This window comes from Prionailurus viverrinus, chromosome A1 (genome assembly GCF_022837055.1).
Source record: "Prionailurus viverrinus isolate Anna chromosome A1, UM_Priviv_1.0, whole genome shotgun sequence".
In the NCBI taxonomy this organism is placed as follows: Eukaryota; Metazoa; Chordata; class Mammalia; order Carnivora; family Felidae; genus Prionailurus; species Prionailurus viverrinus.
The window spans coordinates 111,675,912-111,696,788 of NC_062561.1; the positions used below are offsets into that span (position 1 = coordinate 111,675,912).

At 33.8% G+C, this 20,877-nt stretch overlaps 1 protein-coding gene across 14 annotated transcripts in view; it reads right to left on the reverse strand.

Annotated features, from left to right (window-relative positions):
• Positions 1–20,877, reverse strand: part of CDKL3 (cyclin dependent kinase like 3) — a 102,058-nt gene that overhangs the window by 52,500 nt on the left and 28,681 nt on the right. For 12 of the 14 annotated variants that reach the window (XR_007148317.1, XR_007148244.1, XR_007148494.1 and 9 more), the window contains exons 5-10: positions 20,457–20,569; positions 18,717–18,856; positions 13,300–13,388; positions 11,180–11,333; positions 10,742–11,065; positions 7,731–7,893 (exon numbers count right to left, since the gene is read on the reverse strand). Coding sequence is in view for 3 of the 14 variants with exons in the window: in XM_047838042.1 (XP_047693998.1) it covers positions 7,731–7,893; positions 10,742–11,065; positions 11,180–11,333; positions 13,300–13,388; positions 18,717–18,856; positions 20,457–20,569 (983 nt within the window). In the remaining 11 variants the exon portion in view is untranslated. Of the gene's footprint in view, positions 1–4,169; positions 4,225–7,730; positions 7,894–10,741; positions 11,066–11,179; positions 11,334–13,299; positions 13,389–18,716; positions 18,857–20,456; positions 20,570–20,877 lie in introns of all 14 variants that reach the window. The other 2 variants (XM_047838916.1, XM_047839653.1) reach the window with 1 other exon arrangement.

A 20,877-nucleotide genomic window follows, 5' to 3' on the forward strand; every position in this document is an offset into this window, starting at 1 on the left:
ATAAAAGTTAATAGAAAAACTGCTTCTTCTACTCATAACACTTCTGACACTACCTGGAGTTAGCCCACAGCTTAAGGGCTCAGTGCAAGACTGTCCCTCACTTCAGACTCCAGTCACAAGTCTGGGCCTCTTCTACTTCTTACCAACTGGCTGTAAATCAGGAATTGCCACAACCTCTTTCTTGGGTCTAATAATTTGCTAGAATGGCTCACAGAACTCAGGAAAGTGGTTTACTTGCTATTATCAATTTATTATAAAGGATACAATTCAGAAAGAGCCAAATGAAAAAGATGCATAGGAAAAAGTATGTGGGGAGGAGTGCAGAGTTTTCATGACTTTTCTGGGTGCATCATCCTCCCAGGACCTCAATGTATTTACCAATTGGAAAGCTCTCCAAATCCCTTTGTTTAGGTTTTCATGGAGGTGCCAGTATATAGACATAAGCGATTAAATCACTGGCCACTGGTGATGAACTCAATCTCTAGCCCTTCTCTCCCTAGAGCTCAGAGCTGAAAATTCTAATCCTCTTGTCATATTGTTAGTTCCTCTCAGAACCAGCCCTTTTCCTCTAAGAGGCATCTCATTAGCAAAAACTCAGATGTGGTTGACAGGGGGCTTCATTATCATAAACTCAGGTATGGGGGTGTCTGGCTGGCTTAGTCAGTAGAGCATGCAACTCTTGATCTTGTGGTTGTAAATGTGAGCCACACGTTGGGTGCAGGGATTATCTAAAAATAAAATCTTTTAGGGCCACCTGGGTAGCTCAGTTGGTTAAGTGTCTGACTCTTGATTTTGGCTCAGGTCATGATCTCACAGTTCATGAGTTCAAGCCCTGCATCAAACTCCATGTTTTTATAGAGCCTGCTTGGGATTCTCTCTCTCCCTCTCTCTCTGCCCCTCCCGTGCTCACTTGCATGCACACACACACACACACACACACACTCTCTCTCTCTCTCTCTCTCTCTCAAAATAAACAAATAAACTTTTAAAACATCTTTTATTTTATTTTTTTAATTAAAAAAATTTTTTTAATGTTTATTTATTTTTGAGAGAGAAAGAGTGTGTGCAGCATAGGAGCAGAGAGAGAGGGAGGCAGAGAATCCGAAGTAAGCTCCAGGCTCTGAGCTGTCAGCACAGAGCCCAAGGCGGGGCTCGGACCCATGAGTGGTGAGATCATGGAAGTCAGATGCTTAACCAACTGAGTCACCCAGGCATCCCAATAAAATCAGCAACTTTGATGAAATGAATAAATTATTTGAAGGAGGCAAATTACCAAAACTGATACAAGGAGAAATAATGGATGTGGATATCTCTTAAATAAATTGAAGGAAATTGAATTTGTATATTAAAATATTTCCACAAAGAAAATTCCAGGCCTTGTTGGCTTCCCTGGTGTTTCTTTATTGTTCTTTCTTTTTTTTTTTTAAGTTTATTTTAATTTATTTTTGAGAAAGATGCAGAGAGCAAGTGGCAGAGGGGCAGAGAGAGAAGGAGACAGAATCCCAAGCAGGCTCCACACTACCAACACAGAGCCCTATGCGGAGCTCAAACCCATGAACTGTGAGATCATGACCTGAGCTGAAATCAAGAGTCCAACACTTAACCGAACTAAGCCACCCAGGCACTCCCTCCCTGGAATTTCTAACAAACATTTAAGGAAAAAAGAAAATCAATCTTTCAGAAAATAGAGGAAGAGAGAACACTTCCCAACTCATTTATAAAGCAACGTAACACTGACACCAAAACCAAACAAGTACAATATAAGGAAAAAAAAAAGCACTAAAATTCCTCCTTAACATAAATGTCAAAATCCTTAATAAAATATTAACCAACCAAATCCAAAACAAAACATAAAAAGGATCATGTGATATTTAATCTCAGGAATGTAAGGTTGATTTCACATTCAAACATCAGTTAATATAATTCACATTAACATAATAAAGAAGGAAAATCCTAAGAACATCTCAGTTGTTATGGGAAAAACATTTAACAAAATTTAACATCTGCTCGAGCAAAGAGAAAGGGAAGAAACCTTCCTCAGTGTAATAAAAGTCATGTATATAAAACCTGTAACTAACATCATAATGGGAAAAAGCTGAATTTTTTCCCTCCAGTACAGGAAAAAAATCAAGGATGTCCATTCACTCTCACTACTTCTGTTCAACATTGTCACATGTCCTAGTCAGTGCAATAAGGCAAGAAAAAATAATAAAAGGCATAAACATTGGGAAGGAAGAAGTAAGACTATCTTTATCTGTAGATGTTATGATTGCTTATCTGGGAAATCCTAAGGAATATAAAAAAAGAAGGAAGAAAAGAAGGAACAAATGAAATTAGGAAACCTACTAGAATAAATTAAGTGAATTTAGCAAAGTCTCCGAATACAAGATCAAGATAGAAAAACAAACTGTTCTTCTGTATATTAGCAAAACCAAGTGGAAAATGATATTTAAAAACAATACTATTTATAATGCATCAAAAAAACAAAATACATAGAAATAAATTTAATGAATGATGTGTAATACTGGTATAAAATATTACAGACAGAAATTGAAGAAGATCTAAATAAATGGAGAGTTTATCCTCATGTATTGAAAGACTTAATATTATTAAGATATCAATTTTCCTCTAACTGATATATAGATTTAACACAATCCCAATTAAAATCCAAGTAGACATTTTTTGTACAAGTTGAATCCTTTGATATTGATGTAGGATCAACAAATACCCAAATGCAACAGGTAAGAGGCAGACTTATATCTGTTGAACCTACTACAGGGAACAACTCTTAATTTCCCTGGAGGAGATGAGTTGCTAAAAGTAACAGGAATTCTATTAGAAAAGTATATTATGTATAATAATCTCAGGTATTAATTCCAATCAAACTTAAGATAAAAAGAGTGGCACCTGGTTGGCTCAGTCAGTCAAGTGTCCAACTTTTGGTTTCAGCTCAGGTCATGATCCCATGGTTCGTGAGTCCGAACCCTGCCGGCTCATGGAACCTGCTTGAGATTCTCTTTTTGTGTCTCTCCCTTTGCCTCTCACCCACTCGTTCTCTCTGTCTCTCTCTTAAAAATAAAATAAAAACTTAAAAATAATTAAAATAAGATAAAAAGTATTACAATACTGTAATAAAGAAATTACGTTTTCCTTTGTTTCTCATGTCTATTTAGTAAGTACCAAATCAGGTAAAGCCCTGGTAAAATACCAGATAATGCCACTTTATTATTATTGTTGTTGTTTTAAGAACAGGACAATCAAGAATTTTAGTGGTGTACCTCTTCCAGGTTGTACATATCTTATGGAATAGAAAAAGTCTGTACCAAATAAAAGGCACTATCAGATGGAACAAGGAAACTGGAAGAGTGCTGGGAGTCGTTCAAAAGAATAAAAGAATTATTAACTAAGTGGAATTTAAGTGAAAACAAAACAAAAAAGAATAAAAGAATTTAAATAACACTTGAATATCATACAATCTTCAGATATTTTATAAATATTTTAAATGCTTTTACAGCTAAGAACATACTTTTTAAAAATTTTTTTTAACGTTTATTTATTTTTGAGAGACAGAGACAGAGCATGAGCAGAGGAGGGGTAGAGAGAGAGGGAGACAGAATCCGAAGCAGGCTCCAGGCTCTGAGCTGTTAGCACAGAGACTGACGTGGAGCTGGAACTCATGAGCCGTGAAATCATGACCTGAGCCTAAATTGCACGCTTAACTGACTGAGTCACCCAGGTGCCCCAAGAACATACTTTTAATCATGTAAGGGTAAGAAGAGCTTTTAAAACAATGGGTCAGATATTTCATTAAGAACTCACTTCAGGAAGCCTGAGCATTCTAGGAAATAAAAGAGACTTCAGGTTATGTGATTAGCAAAGAGCAGATATCAGAGTATGTATAGTGTGTGTGTCGTATGACAGGATGTGTTACGTAACTCAGTAACCATGGCAAGTAAAGAAGCAGGCGGAGAGGTAACTTCATAATTCTAAACTAACAGAATTCTTAGAAGAATACAAAGCAGTGAATGGTTTGCTAACGAAACAAAGTTGGATGATGCTAATGCAAGATGCATGGCTGTCTTAATAGCTCATGTTACATTTCTATTGTACATAAAATAAGAGGAGACTTGCCAATTTGTATTTTTAAGATTTAAAAGAAAGAACACTACCAGAAAAAAATCTGTTCCTCTTCCAATTCTTCCCCTTAAAATGGCCATCTCCACCCTAAAATCAGAAACCAAGCCAGTAAGACCAGAAATAAGAACTTAATTACATGCTGCCAAAACCTTGACTGTATTAACGTTAAATTATATGTAATAATATGTTTTTATATAAGCTACTAAATGATAAACATGCAGGTCAAGCCAAAAGATTTGCTTCAGTGCTGTCCTCAATTTCCATCCTCTTAAATGACCTTCATGATATGTTTAAATGCTGTTCCAGAATATTTAGTGTGGAACCAAATCTTATTTCATGCTTATCAAGTGTTAATTGTTTGCTCAGAAATGTTTGGTGCTATTAGACATTGGGATCTCGTTTTATTACACAATTAGAAACTTTTCCTTCTATAATTATAAAGTTCCGAACCAAAGTTAAGAATGACCATTGATTATACATGACTAAGACAACACAACATCAGATAAAATTATCTGACTTAATGTAAGTTGCAGTTTTATTAGAATGTACCAGTCGGGCAATTTCTATAACTTAGTGTTTAAATTAAGAAAAATGAATAATTTAAAGACTAATAAATTTTTAAAAATTTAGGTGAATATACACATAACTACACAGGATTTATGGTGTATCTGTAGGATTCTCTAGTCAGCATTTGTTGTGCGTGTAATATTAATAAAAAGGATTTTTTTTTTTAACCATACAATGATTCTGGGATTCCCTGAATTTTCATCTGCTGCATTTTCTACTCTACACCTGGCAGGTTCTTCTTCCTTTCAGTTTGTGCATTTCCTGTATTCTAAAAAGTAAATAGAAACAGGACCTTAATTGAGGAAATGGTGAGTCTTTGGCTAAGGAAATATAGCCACAGATAAGTACTTATACTTTGCACCTGGGGTTTGTTTTATACGAGACACTCTTTAGCAAAGTATTCTTCATGATCATCATGAAACAGAACTGAAGGTGGCCTTTGTATGGGCTCTTTTCTCTCTTGCCTAACTCATCAGCAGTAATTTAGAGTTTCTCTTAGATTATGTTGTCTACTCAATATATGTATGTTGATAGATAGATAGATAGATAGATAGATAGATATGTAGATATATAGATATATGTGTGTGTCAATATGTACACTAGTTCAGCATACATTTAAGATGCCTGAAGGAGTTGAATGTACAACTGGGAAGCACATGGATCTGACTAGATAATTCAAAAACAAGTCAATGGCACAGCCAGGAACAGAACAAGAAAGTTGCTATATCCTATCTTGCATTTTTAAAACCATGTCATACTCTATTGTGCCCTAAAATAATAAACTACCAATTCAAAGTTTAGTTTCTTAATTCTGACATTAACATATTATGAATGGGCACATATTGTGAATGGGCAGCACAAATAAACGACAACCATCACTGATTACTTCTCTAATAACTATAACTGTTTCAAGATCACTCTTGAGAAGGTCAACTTTTAAGCGTTCTACACCACAGGAGCAAGAAGGGATTTTCCCTTCCTATTTATTTAAATGAAATCTTTAAATGAAAGAATTAAGAGTTCCTTTCTTCCTGCATTGGAATATAATTTTAGTTCCAGAGGCTCTCATGGGACAGTGGGATAAATACATGCAGCACGTTACTAGGAGCCAAAAACAGGGAACTAATTTAGTCAGTCATTTGAAGAATGTGCAAAGGGTGTGCTACTCAACAAGCTGCGACATCAGTAAGTCACCAAAGTTTAAAACTTTAAGGCCACCTCACTACTTTCTACGGTGAACTAAAAAGTGACCATTAGTGACTTTCTTGTTCTATCTAGAAAACATCTCTTTTCTGCAAAGTGGATTGTGGAGTTCTTAACAAGTTCTAAGCTAAAAATAAGGCCTAAGCATCACTTTGAAGATATATCTAACAATATTTGATAACTCTTTAATCCAAATGATGTAGCGATTGAACAGACTTAGTGAAAACACCTTCTTACATGGTTTCAAAGTCTCTCTATTTTGCTAATTGCTTCAAATTTCCTTAATAAGTATGTGCCAATTTCATCATGAATTTAAAAATATAATCAATTTTATTTATAACATGAGAAACTGATTTAATGAAGTTGCTCACCTTACAAATGTGTAGCATAGAAGGCCATTTCTATGATTTAATTCAGTGGGTGCTGAGCACCATACCCTTTTCTAAAAGAATACCTTTAGAGAGTATACATTTGGATACTGAGGATCTTGAAGATTTCCAAATAAATTCAAGACTCTCTCTGGGAGATAGGGGTTGGGATATTTCAACAATATTATCTGATAGCTAGCTGAGAACAAATCTTTGTAAAAATAGAACTATTGGTGGAAAGCAAAGATGGCAGAATAAACTGAAGAGAAAACAGGAAGAAAGGAGCCCAGCATTACATAATACACACAGCATACATAATATTTTCCCCGGGTACCATATATTCTAATCACTCAACGTTCAAACGAGGGTTAGTATTAATTACCCCAAAAAATAACTTTTAAAAACTTTTATTAATATGTTACTTTAAGAGAATATAAATCTGTTTCTCAGGTTCAAAGATTACAGAATTTTGAATGTTTATGTAACTTTTAGTAATAACTAAATTTACATACCAAGTCAAGGGTTCCAAACAGCACTCCTTACTAAAACTATAAACAAAAAAGGGTTTTTTTGATCCTTATTATGTAAAGTTGGTATTTTAGATGAATCTGTTTTCTTTGATTCCCTTTTCAGCACTTTTATCTGTTTAACTTTTGCAAAAATATATACAACAGTGACAACTTGTTATTCCTACCTTGAAATTTTACTTTCCTTTTTAAGAGTTTCAAATGGAAATTGTGATATCCACTAGAGTCAGTTTCTCAATATATTAAAATGGAACTTAATAAATCATCAGCTATAGTGGTAAAACATGCCAATCACAAATGATTTGTTTTACCACTTTACAGATAGCCTTACAGGTATTAAAAGAAGACATTTATTTTTTAAATTCTGCATATTAAGTGGATCAGATAATCCCTCTTGAATTATATTCAAGTACTATATTCTTGCTATTATAATAACTTTTCACAAGGTGTCACTGTTCTTCAAAGAAACAAAACATTTACTCTGTAAAAAAAAAAAATGTGTTTCATTTTAAGAGCTCAATACATGTTATAAATCTTAATCTACTGTATCTTCAGACGCCAGAAGCACATATGTCATTCCTGCTATTATGTGGGCAAAAATCATGGAGAAACAAAGGAAACTGATTTACTCCAGGTCATATACGGAACCAAAATCACTTTCCTCAAATATTGTACGAACATTTCAACAATACTGAGCTACTGAAAAATTTGTCTTTTAAAGTTTTCTTAATCCTTCTTTAAAAGTATCTCCTTTAAGACTTACCTCTTATTTGACTATGAGAAAAGAAATTCTCATCAGCTGAAAATATTTTTCAAAGCAATCTATTTTCTATCTAAATTATATTATAAATGTAAGCTATCTTACAAAAAAAAGGTCTTGTAAAAGATAACATCTGGAAATTTGTAAAGCTGTGCAACAGATATGTACCTTCCATTCGTTTCATCTCCTTGGGCTGTATCGTGAAAGGCAGTTCTGGGAAATGGAATTCCTTCCTGTCAGATCTGGAAAAATTCAGCTTTCTTTTGTTTCCATTTGCTATTTGGTCATTTTGACCTGTTCGCTCATTAAATATACCCTTCTCCATTTGGCTCTAAACAAACAAAGAAGTAAGAGTTAATTTTAAAAAAGATGTGTAACTATTTTTTGAATCATAAGCCTAAAATTGCCAGCCATTTGGAAGGTAATAAGATAGTCATAAAAGGTCTACATTTGCAAGGTTATTTAATAATTAAGAAGTAGAATAGAATACCATTAAACACATAAACAGATTGAATTCCAATAAAAGTTTCATGAAGCAAACTTTTAAAGATATATTCGATAATCTGAGAATACTAGTGTTGATCATGAGAAGCATAATCTTAACTTTTAATTTATAATCCTACTCATTGTACTCTGACTTTGACAAACTGCTTCAGTTCATTTTATTAATAATTTATTTTCCATTTACAAAATGATGTACTCTGGACACATTGAAAACCTGAGAACCCAGAACTCTAGAAATGTGTTACCTATTTTCACTCATTTGGCAACAGATGACAAAAAATCTGCTAAGTTAATGAACACTCTACCACAATGTAATATGTAGTATGCCACTGTGTGAATATATATTAATGTGCTTAATGACTTGCTTGCTCTTAGATAGATTTGTGTTGTTTTCATTTTTTATTATTATAAATAACATTATGCTTCAATTTTTAATAAGCTACTTCCCTATGTAAAACAGTAAGGCAATGAACTACACTGATTGCATTTTTCTTTAAAAAAATTTTTTTTGATGTTTATTTATTTTTGCGAGAGAGAGAGTGTGTGAGCAGGGGAGAGGCAGAGAGAGAGGGAGACACAGAATCTGAAGCAGGCTCCAGGCTCTGAGCTGCCAGCACAGAGCCTGATGTGGGGCTCAAACTCGTGAACTGCAAGATCATGACCTGAGCTGAGGCTGGATGCCTTACCTACTGACCCACCCAGGTGCCCCACTGATTATATTTTTCTAGTGAAAAGTTTGATGTGTCTATTTGGTAATTGCCTTTAATCTATAAATAAGATATTAAAAACACTTTGGGGGCAGTAAAAGACCAAAAAGTCTTGTGCCTTTTTTTTTTAAGATTCTATTTTTTTTTAAGCTAATCTCTACACACTACGTAGGGCTCGAACGTATGAACCAGAGGATCAAGAGTCACATGCTCTTCTGACTGAGCTAGCCAGGCACCCCAAGTCTTGTGACTTTTAAGGGTGAAAATCTTAACTTTTTTGTGCAAGTCACACATTAAATACAGAAATCAAATTATAAAAAATTAACAAAAACTGAAAGCACTAAGGAAATGATGGCCTATTTTCATCTCAGGAGGGGAAAAAAAAAAAAGCTAAAAGCACATTTTTTAAAATGTTGGAGCCCTAAAGATAGAAAAAAGGATTGAATGGGGAGGGAGTCAAGGATAAAGTTTAAAAGAGGCCATATTTTAATGACTAGGTTCTTGCCTTACTTGAGTGGGACCTAATCCTCTTGCCTGCTATTAGACATAACCTGTACAATAGATTGTGAAGAAGTATGTCTCTTTTTCGCTCTTTCAGTCAACCTATTATTTAAAAATGAAGGCAAAGTTATTAGAACTCCCCATAAGCACTTCTGTTTTAGCTTCAGTAATGAAGTGATATCATGGCAGTCTACAGTTTGAACACTGAGTGACAAAATGCAATCACATTGTGTAAATGCCAATTGATAGAAGTTGGTGAAAACAGAGCAGAGAACAACTTGCTCATGGCTAACATCAGTGGTAACAACCATGTTGTGGGCTCACTCCAGCTGGCCTACTTGGTTTCTTGTATTTGTTCTAAATCTGGATCTCTTAACTACTGGTTTCTGAATTTCTGAGCTTGGTTTCCAAGGCTGGCTTACAACCATGGTTATTGCAACTAGGGTTTTGGGGTCCTCTCAAGAACAAATGGGCTCTTGCTGTCTGTAGACTGTTGTACCTTTGGACTGACACAGAAACGTCCACTGGCCCACTGCTGCAGCCATTGAGCTTTACAACTTATAGCTCAAACCAGTCTGTTAGTATGGGCTTGGGATGCTGAATGTAGTCTCCTTCCTAACCCAGATTCATGGTAGTGTCCCTAAATTTAAAGGTTTTTTTTATTATTTTATTTTAGAGAGAAAGAAAGAACAGGAGCATGGGAGAGGACAGAGGGGGAGAGAGACAGACAGACAGACAGACAGATAGACAGAGAATCCCAAGCAGGCTCCACACTCAGTGTGGAGATTGGTGCAGGGCTCCATTCCATGACACTGAGATCATGACCTGAGCCGAAATCAAGAGTTGGACACCCAATCAACTGAGCCACCCAGGTGCCTCTCCCTAAATTTAAAACTATCCCTGATGCCTTACTAAATAGACCCTTGCTATATACATCACACTGCCCTTGATTAACCAGACTCATGGTACCAGTCTTTCAATCTGTATCAGTAGCTAAATCTACAACTGGCCCAATATGTTGTTTTCCTCCCCAAATACTTGATCTTCAAAGGCTATTTGACTATAAACGATTATTTTCAACTATTCTCCTCCATTTAGAAAATCTGCTATGATACAGAAAAAAATGCTTACTTTGTTATACCAAGGCACATCAGTCCCAGAACCTAGGTAATATCACCTTTTCTTCTTCAAATGGGAAGAAATTATCCTGAGGCTCTTGTTTTTAAAAGTGAGGTTTTTCCCAAAGGCATAAGTGGAAAATTAGACATCTATATAGGTAATAAAAGTTAATTTCTTCTATGGCATTCTTAAGAAACACTCAGTAATGTCCTATTATTATAATTTCAACATATCCTCAAATTCAGTTTATATACAGACACTATGAACTTGATTCCTTGAAACACCTTTATATAGGAATGTTGTATCACTTAGGTTCATTTCCTTCTGTCTTTTTCTGTCACAACTCACCTTGGAGTGGGAAAGATTTGATTTGGGATTTGAAGCCACCAAATTACTGCTAGTTAGATTGATAGGTGGCATCATCATACTACCTCCAGCATGTGGATCATTTTTCATTCCATTAGAGTTAGTGCCGGGATTGACAGGGTTTGGTAGTTCACTGATTATAGATTTTGTGTCTTGAGATATAGTATGAACATTTTCAACTGCATCCTGTTGACAATGTCCACCTTCACACTCTGTCTTTTTTGATTCTAAGATATCTCCTTTTCCTCCTTTGACTTTAATAACTCTGACTTTGATCTCCTTGGGCCTTTTCTCTTTTTCCATTTCCTGGAATAGGAAATATCCAAACATCCAAAATCTGAGTCAGAAGAACAGTTATTTTTATCATTAGAGTGCTACTTATAATACAGTTATATTGGCCAAAAAGAGAATAGTCTTTACCTTTCCCAAAATTGGAGTACTTAACAGTGTATTGGTAGAAGTTGTTTTCCTTTCATCTTTCATAAGTTCATTTTCTTTAGAATTCTCTTTTGGCTTTATGAATGAATTGACTTTTGCTTCTTGTAGTAATTTAGCTCTCAGTTCTGGTATAAATCTGATAAAACAAGCAATTATCAACCAATAATCTTTTATTTATATAAAGTATTTTATCTTTAATGTACCAGTTAATCAATTAATTTACGTGCTAACTACAGCATAAATAAGTTATTAAAAATGCATGTGTGCCAAGAGATGGTACAATATTTATTTAATACAAATGGCTTCCTGGTAAAGATAAATCTTCCAAAAATTTTGGCATGGGAATTTACTATATAAAACTTTTAGAAAACTTTACTCAATAAAATTATTTTTTTAATTTTCATAAATGTATTATTCTTTCCAAGGAAAACCCAAACCATTTTGTCCTTTTTGTGTTTCTTCAAAGTAACAGTACTTAAAAGATGAACTAATTAGTTTCTGAAATCTTAGTCTAGAGAAATATTTTTAGTACAAAGTGTAACAGAATACATCAATATTGAAGGGGGATGATTTTGGTTTTAGTTTGATTTTTTTATGTTACTTATTTTTTAATAGAAAACCATTCACATGGCTCAAAACGTAAAAGGCTGTATTGAAAAGTCTCCTTCCTACCCTGCCCCTGAGTTGCACAGTTCCCCTCCCTGAAGCAGCTATTATTATCACTTTGGAGAAATTTTATTTTATTTATTTTTTAAGTGGCTCTACACACAATTGGGTCTTGAACTCACCCCCCAAGTTCAAAAGTCACATCCTCCACCAACTGAGCCAGCCAGGTGTCCCCTAGTTTGTGGAAACTTTAAAATACCATTCCATGAGTAAATTCTTCCCTAGTTCAACCCAATCTTGACAGGGCTGGGCAGGGCACATGTCTAGTAAAGGGGAGTGTGAAGAGACGAAGAAAATAAACAGTGTGATTCATTTGGCTGAATAAGAAAATGTCATACTTCTGCCAAAACTCCTTTGCATTGCAGAAGGCTCTGTGAAAGGGAGAGGTCACTTATCAAAGGAAAAGGTCTTCTCCAAACATTTTCTGAGAATTCGATCATTGGAATTCAAGAACTTTCACCCCATCATGCTAAAATCCTAGTATCTAAGTATCCAGGAGAAATCAACTTGGTCTATGGAGAAGTGATATAAAGCAACTTTTTAATTCAATAACTGGCACTTTTTTCATCAATGGATTTTCAATATACCTTCTTTACATTTTTTATTTTATATTAAAATTCTTAAAATGTTTCAAGTTCTAAGTACTCTAAAGGATTCTCTCTTCTTTGCCTTTTTCTATTATAGTATATCTTCAATGGCAGTTCCTGGAACTTTCCATGCCTAATCTTAAATTCATCACATTTTCAAATGATGTCCATATTTTCTGACCTCACATCCAAAGACCAACTGAATGACTCTGCAATTAAAGAAAAAATTCTTCTTTCAAAGCCCAAATAGAAAACAGTGGGTTTCTTTTAAAGAAATATAGCTGATTTATAAATATACACTGTCATTATATGTTACATATACAATGTTGGACACAGAAGGACTAGAGGTCCCTACGTTCCAGAAATTTCTATTTTGGTAGGGAGAATATGACAACAGGGACTGCAATAGAGAATAAATAAAGCAGAGGGAAAAAAATCATTCGGGAAATAAATGCCAACTATAACATATAGATCAGAGAAGCTGTCAGAAGAGGAAAAACCAGACTATTCTGAGTCAGGGGTCCAAATGGGAATAAAGTTAAACAGTACTGATTGTTTATTTACTATCTTCTGGCCTATGATTGCCATTGAAAATGTGTGTAAAGAGCTTAGCATACTGCCTAGGACATAGTAACTGTAATGAATGTTAACTACAATTATTTTTATTACAATTTTCATCATAACACCTGTGAGCCTACCATATACCTAGTCAATAGCGAGGAACTCAGTAAAGTTTTTGTTAAATTGAATTTTCTGTGTGTGTAACATTAACCTATGCAGCAATTCTCATGCTACTAAAACTTCCTAATATAAAACACTATAAAGTCCATAATCACTCAACATGCTTACTTTTCTATAAATCCATCTCTAGTAAAATACTCATGATGCAAAAGATCAGTTGATGATATCCTCTCAGCAGGATCAATTTGTAAACAAGCCTAGAAAATGAAAAAAAAAAAAAAAGATTCTAACATTAATAAGTTTCTAACAGGGCTCTATAAGGTAAAAATTAAATTGACCTATGTAGAAGTTAACTAATTACCCAGAGCTAAAAAGATTCTTAAGAAGATGGAATTAGACCTTAGAAATTTGTGACAGTGAGTTCTGACCATTTATTTCCCTAAGAAATTTGTACTTGTAAAGCATCATTACAGGTTAAACGTCCTATGATTCTAGGCAAAACAGAAGTCGGTTTGTTTCAGCTGCAATTAGCAGAAATTAATTTGTTCTTTTTGATCCTCTTATCAGCACCATAAGGTGAAAAGTTCATGGATTATTATTTCCCTTTTACGGTACTAGAAGCATAATTAGTGATTTACCATATGAGGATTTTAACTCATTGTCTGAATCCTAATCCAGTGCTCTTCCTATAATACAACTTCACAAACCTTCAAGCACTCAAATCTTTCAATAATCCATTATAAGAACAGCTCTTTTCTCTTACCCTATTTTGAGAATATTTCAACTGAATAGAGATTAAAAAAAAAAAACCACAAAACAAAAATAGGTGATAGAAGTAATAGTTTTAAAAATAAGTTGAAAGGAGCCTGGGTAGCTCAGTGGGTTAAGCATCCAGCTTCGCTCAGGTCATGATCTCATGGCTCATGGGCTTGAGTCCCTCACTGGGCTCTGTGCTGACAGCTCAGAGCCTGGAGCCTACTTCAAATTCTGTGTCTCCCTCTCTCACTGCCCCTCCCCTGCTCATACTCTGTCTCTCTCTCTGTGTCTCTCTCTCAAATATAAATAAATATTTTTTTTAAAATTAATCATTTAAAAATAAGTCGAACATAAGAAATCTTTATATGGTTGTAAATAGAAGATATTTTTAACCAAAATATTAATGACAGAATTTGAATAAAATTCATTTGCATCATAATTTTCATTCTTCCTTTTAAAAAAGGCAAAGAATAATAATAATTGGTAACTTTTATTGATGTTTACTGTGTGCCACACAACACTCCACCTAGCTTTTTCCTATTATTTGATCCCAGCAACAACCCTACAAGGTATATATTATTACTCCCATTGCACAGATAAAGAGACTGAGGCCCAGAGAAATCAATTTGTCTAAGATCTAATAAATAAAAGTGTAATTAAAATCCAGAAAAACCAAGGTAATTGAATATAATATTACCTTTTCATTTATGTCCAAATATGTATGTTTAAAGTGATTCACAAAAAAAAGTTGTAAAGATCTGCTATACAACAATAAGAATATAGCTAATGTATAGCTATACTATACATTTTGAAATTTGGTAAGAGGGTAGATTTCATATTATGCATTTTTTACTGTAATAAAAATATATTGAGTCACAAAGCAAAACTGAATTCATTATCCACTTTATGATGCGGGAATACCCATACCCTTAAAACTGCAACTAGTTAAAAATATATACTTATTTTAGAGTGTAACAGTAATCTGTCAATAAAATTTATTAAGAAAAATGTTAAAAAGTCTGCCCAAGTCATAGCCTATTAGAGGTAGACTAAATTAGTCCTTCTCTGAATAATATAACCAGAAAATTTAAATCTATGCCCTAGTTTGGAAAATGTAAAATATGATACTTTGAGAAACAGACTGGCAGTTTCATTAAAAATCAAACATACACATACCTTAAACCCACCCACCATTTCAGTCTTAGATATTTACTCAAGAGAATAAAACTATACATCTACACAAAGACATATACATGAATGTTCATAGCAATTTTATTTGTAACAGCCAAAAATAGGAAACAACCCAAAACAAGGGAATAGATTAATAATTGCTACAGATCCATACAATGGACTACTACTCAGCAATAAAAAGGAATCAACTACTGATACACACAAAGCCATGAATGAATCTCTAAACCATAATGCTGAGTTGAAGAGTACATACTATGTAATTCCATGTATATATATTCTAGAAAATGTGAACTAATCTACAGTGACAGAAAGCAACTCAGAGGTTGTCTGGGAACTGAAATGATGGGAAAGATAGATTGTAAAAGGACAAAAGGACATTTTGTAGGGTGATGGAAATGTTAGATATCTTGATTGTGGTGGTGGTTTCATAGGTGTATACACCTATCAAAACTCATCAAATTGCAAATTTTAAGTATGTGTAGTTTACTGTATATAAATTATGTCACAATAAAGTTGCTTACAAAATTTAAATCTAGGAAATGATACATGCTTTGCCCAAATATTAAGATGTATTTTAAAGTTGCAATAGTCGGGGCACCTGACTGGCTCAGTCAGTGGAGCATGTTACTCTTGATCTCAGGGTTCTGAGTTAAAGTCATATGTTGAGTATAGAGATTACTTAAAAATAAAACCTAAAATAAAATAAAAGTGGGAAGGAGTAATTAAAAACAAAACTAAAGTTACAATAATCAATTAAACTGGTACTTACACTAGACTAAAGAAAGAAATCAATGAAATAGAAAAAGACCCAAGCATGTATAAGTATTTTGTCTATGATAAATGTGGCAAACCAAGTCACAGGATTATTCAAGTTGAAGAAAAATATTTACAACATATATGATAAAGACTAATATGCTTATTACTTCACAAATCTATATGAAAAAAGATGGTCTGAAAAATAGTTTAATCATTCTTAAATATTGTTTATATTATTTCTATAGATTTATATTATATATTATATACTAATAATTTTTCATTATTATGGCCAATTTATATTGTATTATATTAATAATAAAGGTAATATATTCAACCTTTCCTGTAATCATATAACTGCAACTAAAAAAAAGATGCTATTTTAAACTTATTAAATCGGCAAATATTTTGTAATGCCTGGCTGGCTCAGTCAGTGGAGTATGTGACCCCTGATCTTGAGGTTATGAGTTTGAGTGCCACATTGAGTATAGGTGTTACTTTTGAAAAATAGGCAAATAGGAGAATGTGGGTGTCTCAGTCAGTCGCGCATCAGACTCTTGATTTTGGTTCAGGTCATGATCCCAGGGTTGTGGGATCGAGCCCCATGTCAGGCTCCACATTGGGTATGGAACCTGCTTAAGATTCTCTCTCCCTCTCTCTTTGCCCCTCCCCTGCTCATGCTCTCTCTCTCTTAAAATAATAAATAAACATTTTTTAAACAATAAAAAATAGGCAAATATTTTAAAAACTGTAATATCCAATGTTAGATTGAGAGTGGGAATTTATATCCAATGCTGCTTGGGAGTACTTGAGTATAAATCAGTAAAACCTTTCTGGGGGAAAATATAGAACAATATATCAAAACTTCTGAAAAATGGGGCGCTTGGGTGGCTCAGTCGGTTAACCAGCCGATCTCAGCTCGGGTCATGATCTCACGTTTCATGGATTCGAGCCCTACATCAGGCTCTGTGCTGACAGCTCAGAGCCTGGAGCCTGCTTTGGATTCTGTGTCTCCTTCTCTCTCTGTCCCCCCCCACCCCCCCCAATCATGCTCTGTCTCTGACTGAGTCTCTCCCTCAAAAATAAACATTTAAAAAAATCTTTTTTTTTAATTCTGAAAAAGTGTAAACCCTGTGGCCCGCTAATCATAATTCTAGGAATTTATCCTAAAAAATAATAAAATAAGTTCAAAAAGACATATTTAAAAGATGTTCACTAGGCTGCCTGGGTGGCTTAGTCACGTGAGCATCTGACTGTTAATTTTGGCTCAAGTTATGATCTCATGGTTTCAGGGAAATCCAGCCCCACACTGGGCTCTGTGCTGATGGTGGGAAGCCCACTTGGGTTTCTTTCTCTCCCTCTCTCTGCCTCTCCCCTGCTCATACTTTCTTGCTCTCAAAATAAATAAAGATTTCAAAATTAATTAATTAATTAATTCAATAAAAGACATTCACTAAAGCATCTTTACCAATAGTGACAGAGAAAACCTGAAAACAAATGTTCAAAATTGTAGGATCAGTTAAACAAACTATATTATAGTCATACAGTGGAATACCATGTAACCATTGAAAATTATGATATAGTTCCATATTTACTGAGATGGTTACATAACAAACAGGTCACACAACACTGTGTGAAGTATGAAATCTTTTAAAAAGCATAAATTTCTATGCATGTATTTGGTTGACAAAAGCCTAGAAGTATGTAAATCAAAATATCAACAGTAATTTTTCCAGATTGTGGGAAAACCTTAACTTCTCCTTTTTGTTTATCATGTATTTTCTACTTTTTCTATAATCATTACGTATTCTTTGTAGAATTAAAACTATGATATATAAAATAAATTCAATTGAAAATGTAGTAAATAAATCTGATTCTTACGAAATTCTAGTTCTCTCCAGATACCAATGAAATCATTTTTTCCTTTAAAAATAGTCTTTAGATGTTACATATCATACGGTTAGTAAGTTTACCTAAATAGCAAAAGCAACAATTAATATTAACATTTGTTGATAGTTTATCAAAGGCCCTGTGCTCAGAACATTTTCACCATTACCTCATTTAATTCTGCAGCCCCAGAAAATGAAGACTGTTAAAGCTGTTTTATAGCCCAGTAAACTGGGGCACAGAGATTAAGTGACTTTCCCAAGGTTACAGAGCTAATTAGTGACACAGCTGAGTTTTAGTCTATGTGATTCCAGAGCCCCTTCTGATAAACACTATACCATATTTACTTTGAAATTTAGGTAACCACTTTTTTTAAAGGGCTATACATCAGAAATAAGATACTTCACTTGACCTGGGAAAGGAAATTGGCTGGATAGAAAAAATAAACAGAAGCAGATTTAACTTTCCACAGTAAATTCTCTAACTTTTTGAATTTAGTACTGAGTATATTGGCATATTTATTACCGAGTTTAAAATAAAATTTAAATTTTAAAATAATTAGAAAGTGCTATACAGTATGATGTTTTTGTTTTCTTCAAATTCAGGGTGAATTTATAAAATTAAAACTGCAGCTGCCAATGCCTTGTAGATATCTTACGATACCAGTGTACAAGGAACAGATCCCTAACTTGGGTAGACTGGCTGTTAAAAGGTGGTGATAAACACTGCAAGTCCTTTGAATTTTTCCAGTTTATCCCTAATTATCATTAAAATTGGGATAAACTAAAAATAATGGACAGGATTATCCTAGGGAGCTTTCAGTTTTATAGTCTATGAATTTTAATTTCTCTGGACTAAAGACATAAAGACAGAGGAATATAGTAACTGTTAACAGTTAACATTACGAATCCTTTTGGAATTTCATTAAAGTAATATCCTAAAACTGTATTATAATTTATGCAAATTTCCACAAAATATGTCCTTAATTCTTAACCTACATGAACTATATCTGCCAACAATCCATTTAGCTTTGGGTATTTTTTTCTTGCATTTTTGGAGTGTTGAACTTGAGGAAGGACCACCCCAGCAAAAATGGGACTCTTGGAAAAGATATTCTGTAAATGAGGTGTCAAATTGCCTGGAAAGAAAAAAAAATATGAATATAAGAAAACAAGGAAATTAATCTAAAATCAAAATAAATTGCTATGTGACTTGCATTAAATTACTAAAAAGGGAGAATAACAATTATGTTAATTTTTTAAGGTTGAAGAAAGCACTATCTGAATACAGAGTAAAAGTTCATAAGTTTCCCCAGTAATCTGTTGATAGCAGGTAAGCAGTAGAAAATTTAAAACCACCAGGTTCGTTTTCATTTCCCAAATTATAAGACATAATATACGATGTTATCAAGAAAAGCGCAAACTTTTACATATTTCCATATGGGCATCTAAATAGCTTAACTAACAAGTGTTCGTCAGCAAAGCCTTACTCAAAACAGCTAAAATATCTAAATTATTTAGAAATAGCAATATTGCAAAGAAGAAACAAGGCTATGGAGTAGTAGTAGAATGGAAAGAACCATAAACAGCAGTGGAGAAAGCTAAGTTCTAGCGCCAGTTTTGCTATAAATAGGGCTGTGCACTTGGGCAAATCTCTTTCCTTTCTATGCTTCAGTTTCCTTATCTGTAAAAGGACAAAAGTAATCCTATCATCTCTAGGGTTTTTTTCTAACATTAATCTAATAACGAGAACTTTAAAGATGACCCAAAAAAGTATGATGCTCTAAGACTCTGAACTAAATCTTTAATTAATATTTATCCAGATTTCATGATTTTTATGGTTGCTCACAGTATCTTCTTCATGATCTGTAATTACATGTTTATGTATAGCCTCTCTACCACAAAAGGGGCTCCTCAAACTCCTCATTCAGAAATATATAAAAAAACAAATCACTGAAACTCCATGAGCAAGGCCAACCATCAAAATGTTTGGATAGTCAAGGCAGATCATCATAATTCAGCTCTCATCGAGTGTATTTTTAATTACTTTTTTAATTTAATAAAAATTTAATGTTTATTTATTTTTGAGAGAGAGGCAGAGACAGAGTGCAAGCAGGGGAAGGACAGAGAGAGAGAAAGACACAGAATCTGAAGCAGGCTCCAAGTTCTGAGCCATCAGGCACAGAGCCCACCAAAGGGCTTGAACTCACAAATTGTGAGATCATGACCTGAGCTGAAGTCCGACGCTTAACCAACTGAGCCACCCAGGCACCCCTCAGCAAATGTATTTTTGAATAAGTTATTTAGGTACCTGGTTATTTATTGTGGCTAAAAAAAAAAAAAAAATCTCAGTAACTTTCTATCTCCAACTACTTTAAAAGACATCTAAATCAACTCTATTATTTAAAAGTCCTCTTTCAGAGATGCAAATATTTGTAGAAGCCAAAACTTTAGAACAACTTTCAGACAATTTGAAGTAGTTTCCTACTGTACTATTTTTCTTACTATCAATCATTAGCAAATGTCTTAGCTATTTACATCCTAGCAAAGAAAATATTATTTACAAAAACAGAGAATTTTCTACTTTCTTTATCAGCCCAAGGCTTCCACTTGCTGCCATCTACCAAAACAATATGCTTCCCTGTTCTTATAAAGAAAAAACTGAATCTGAATATCAAGCAGACGTGATCTGGCAATATCTATTTCAGGCATTTAACAGTATATTTCAGTAGTACCTACCTACTTTTAAAACAATTTTATGAAGTAAATCCAAATCAGAGCTGCTAGGAAGATAGGGATTTCCAGTGGCCATCTCAATGATCATACAACCTAAAGCCCAGATATCTACAGGTCTGAAACAACAAGAATAAATTGCTTTTTCATGGAGAAATACATACCTTTTCTAAAAAAATTTTTAAATAAAGTTGCAGCCAAAGAAAAAAGAATAGTTAAGTGGTATCACTTATAAATTTTCACCTTAGTATCGTAACCCAACTTTAGGATATATATAAACATTATCACATTTTATTAACAATATTAAATAGCTTATATTTAAATCACATGAGAAGCCATGTAGTAGTCCAGATGAAAAGTAACTATAATTCTAAAATTGTTTCAAATACTTATATAAGGACATTATGATAAATGGTTTATTAATTAG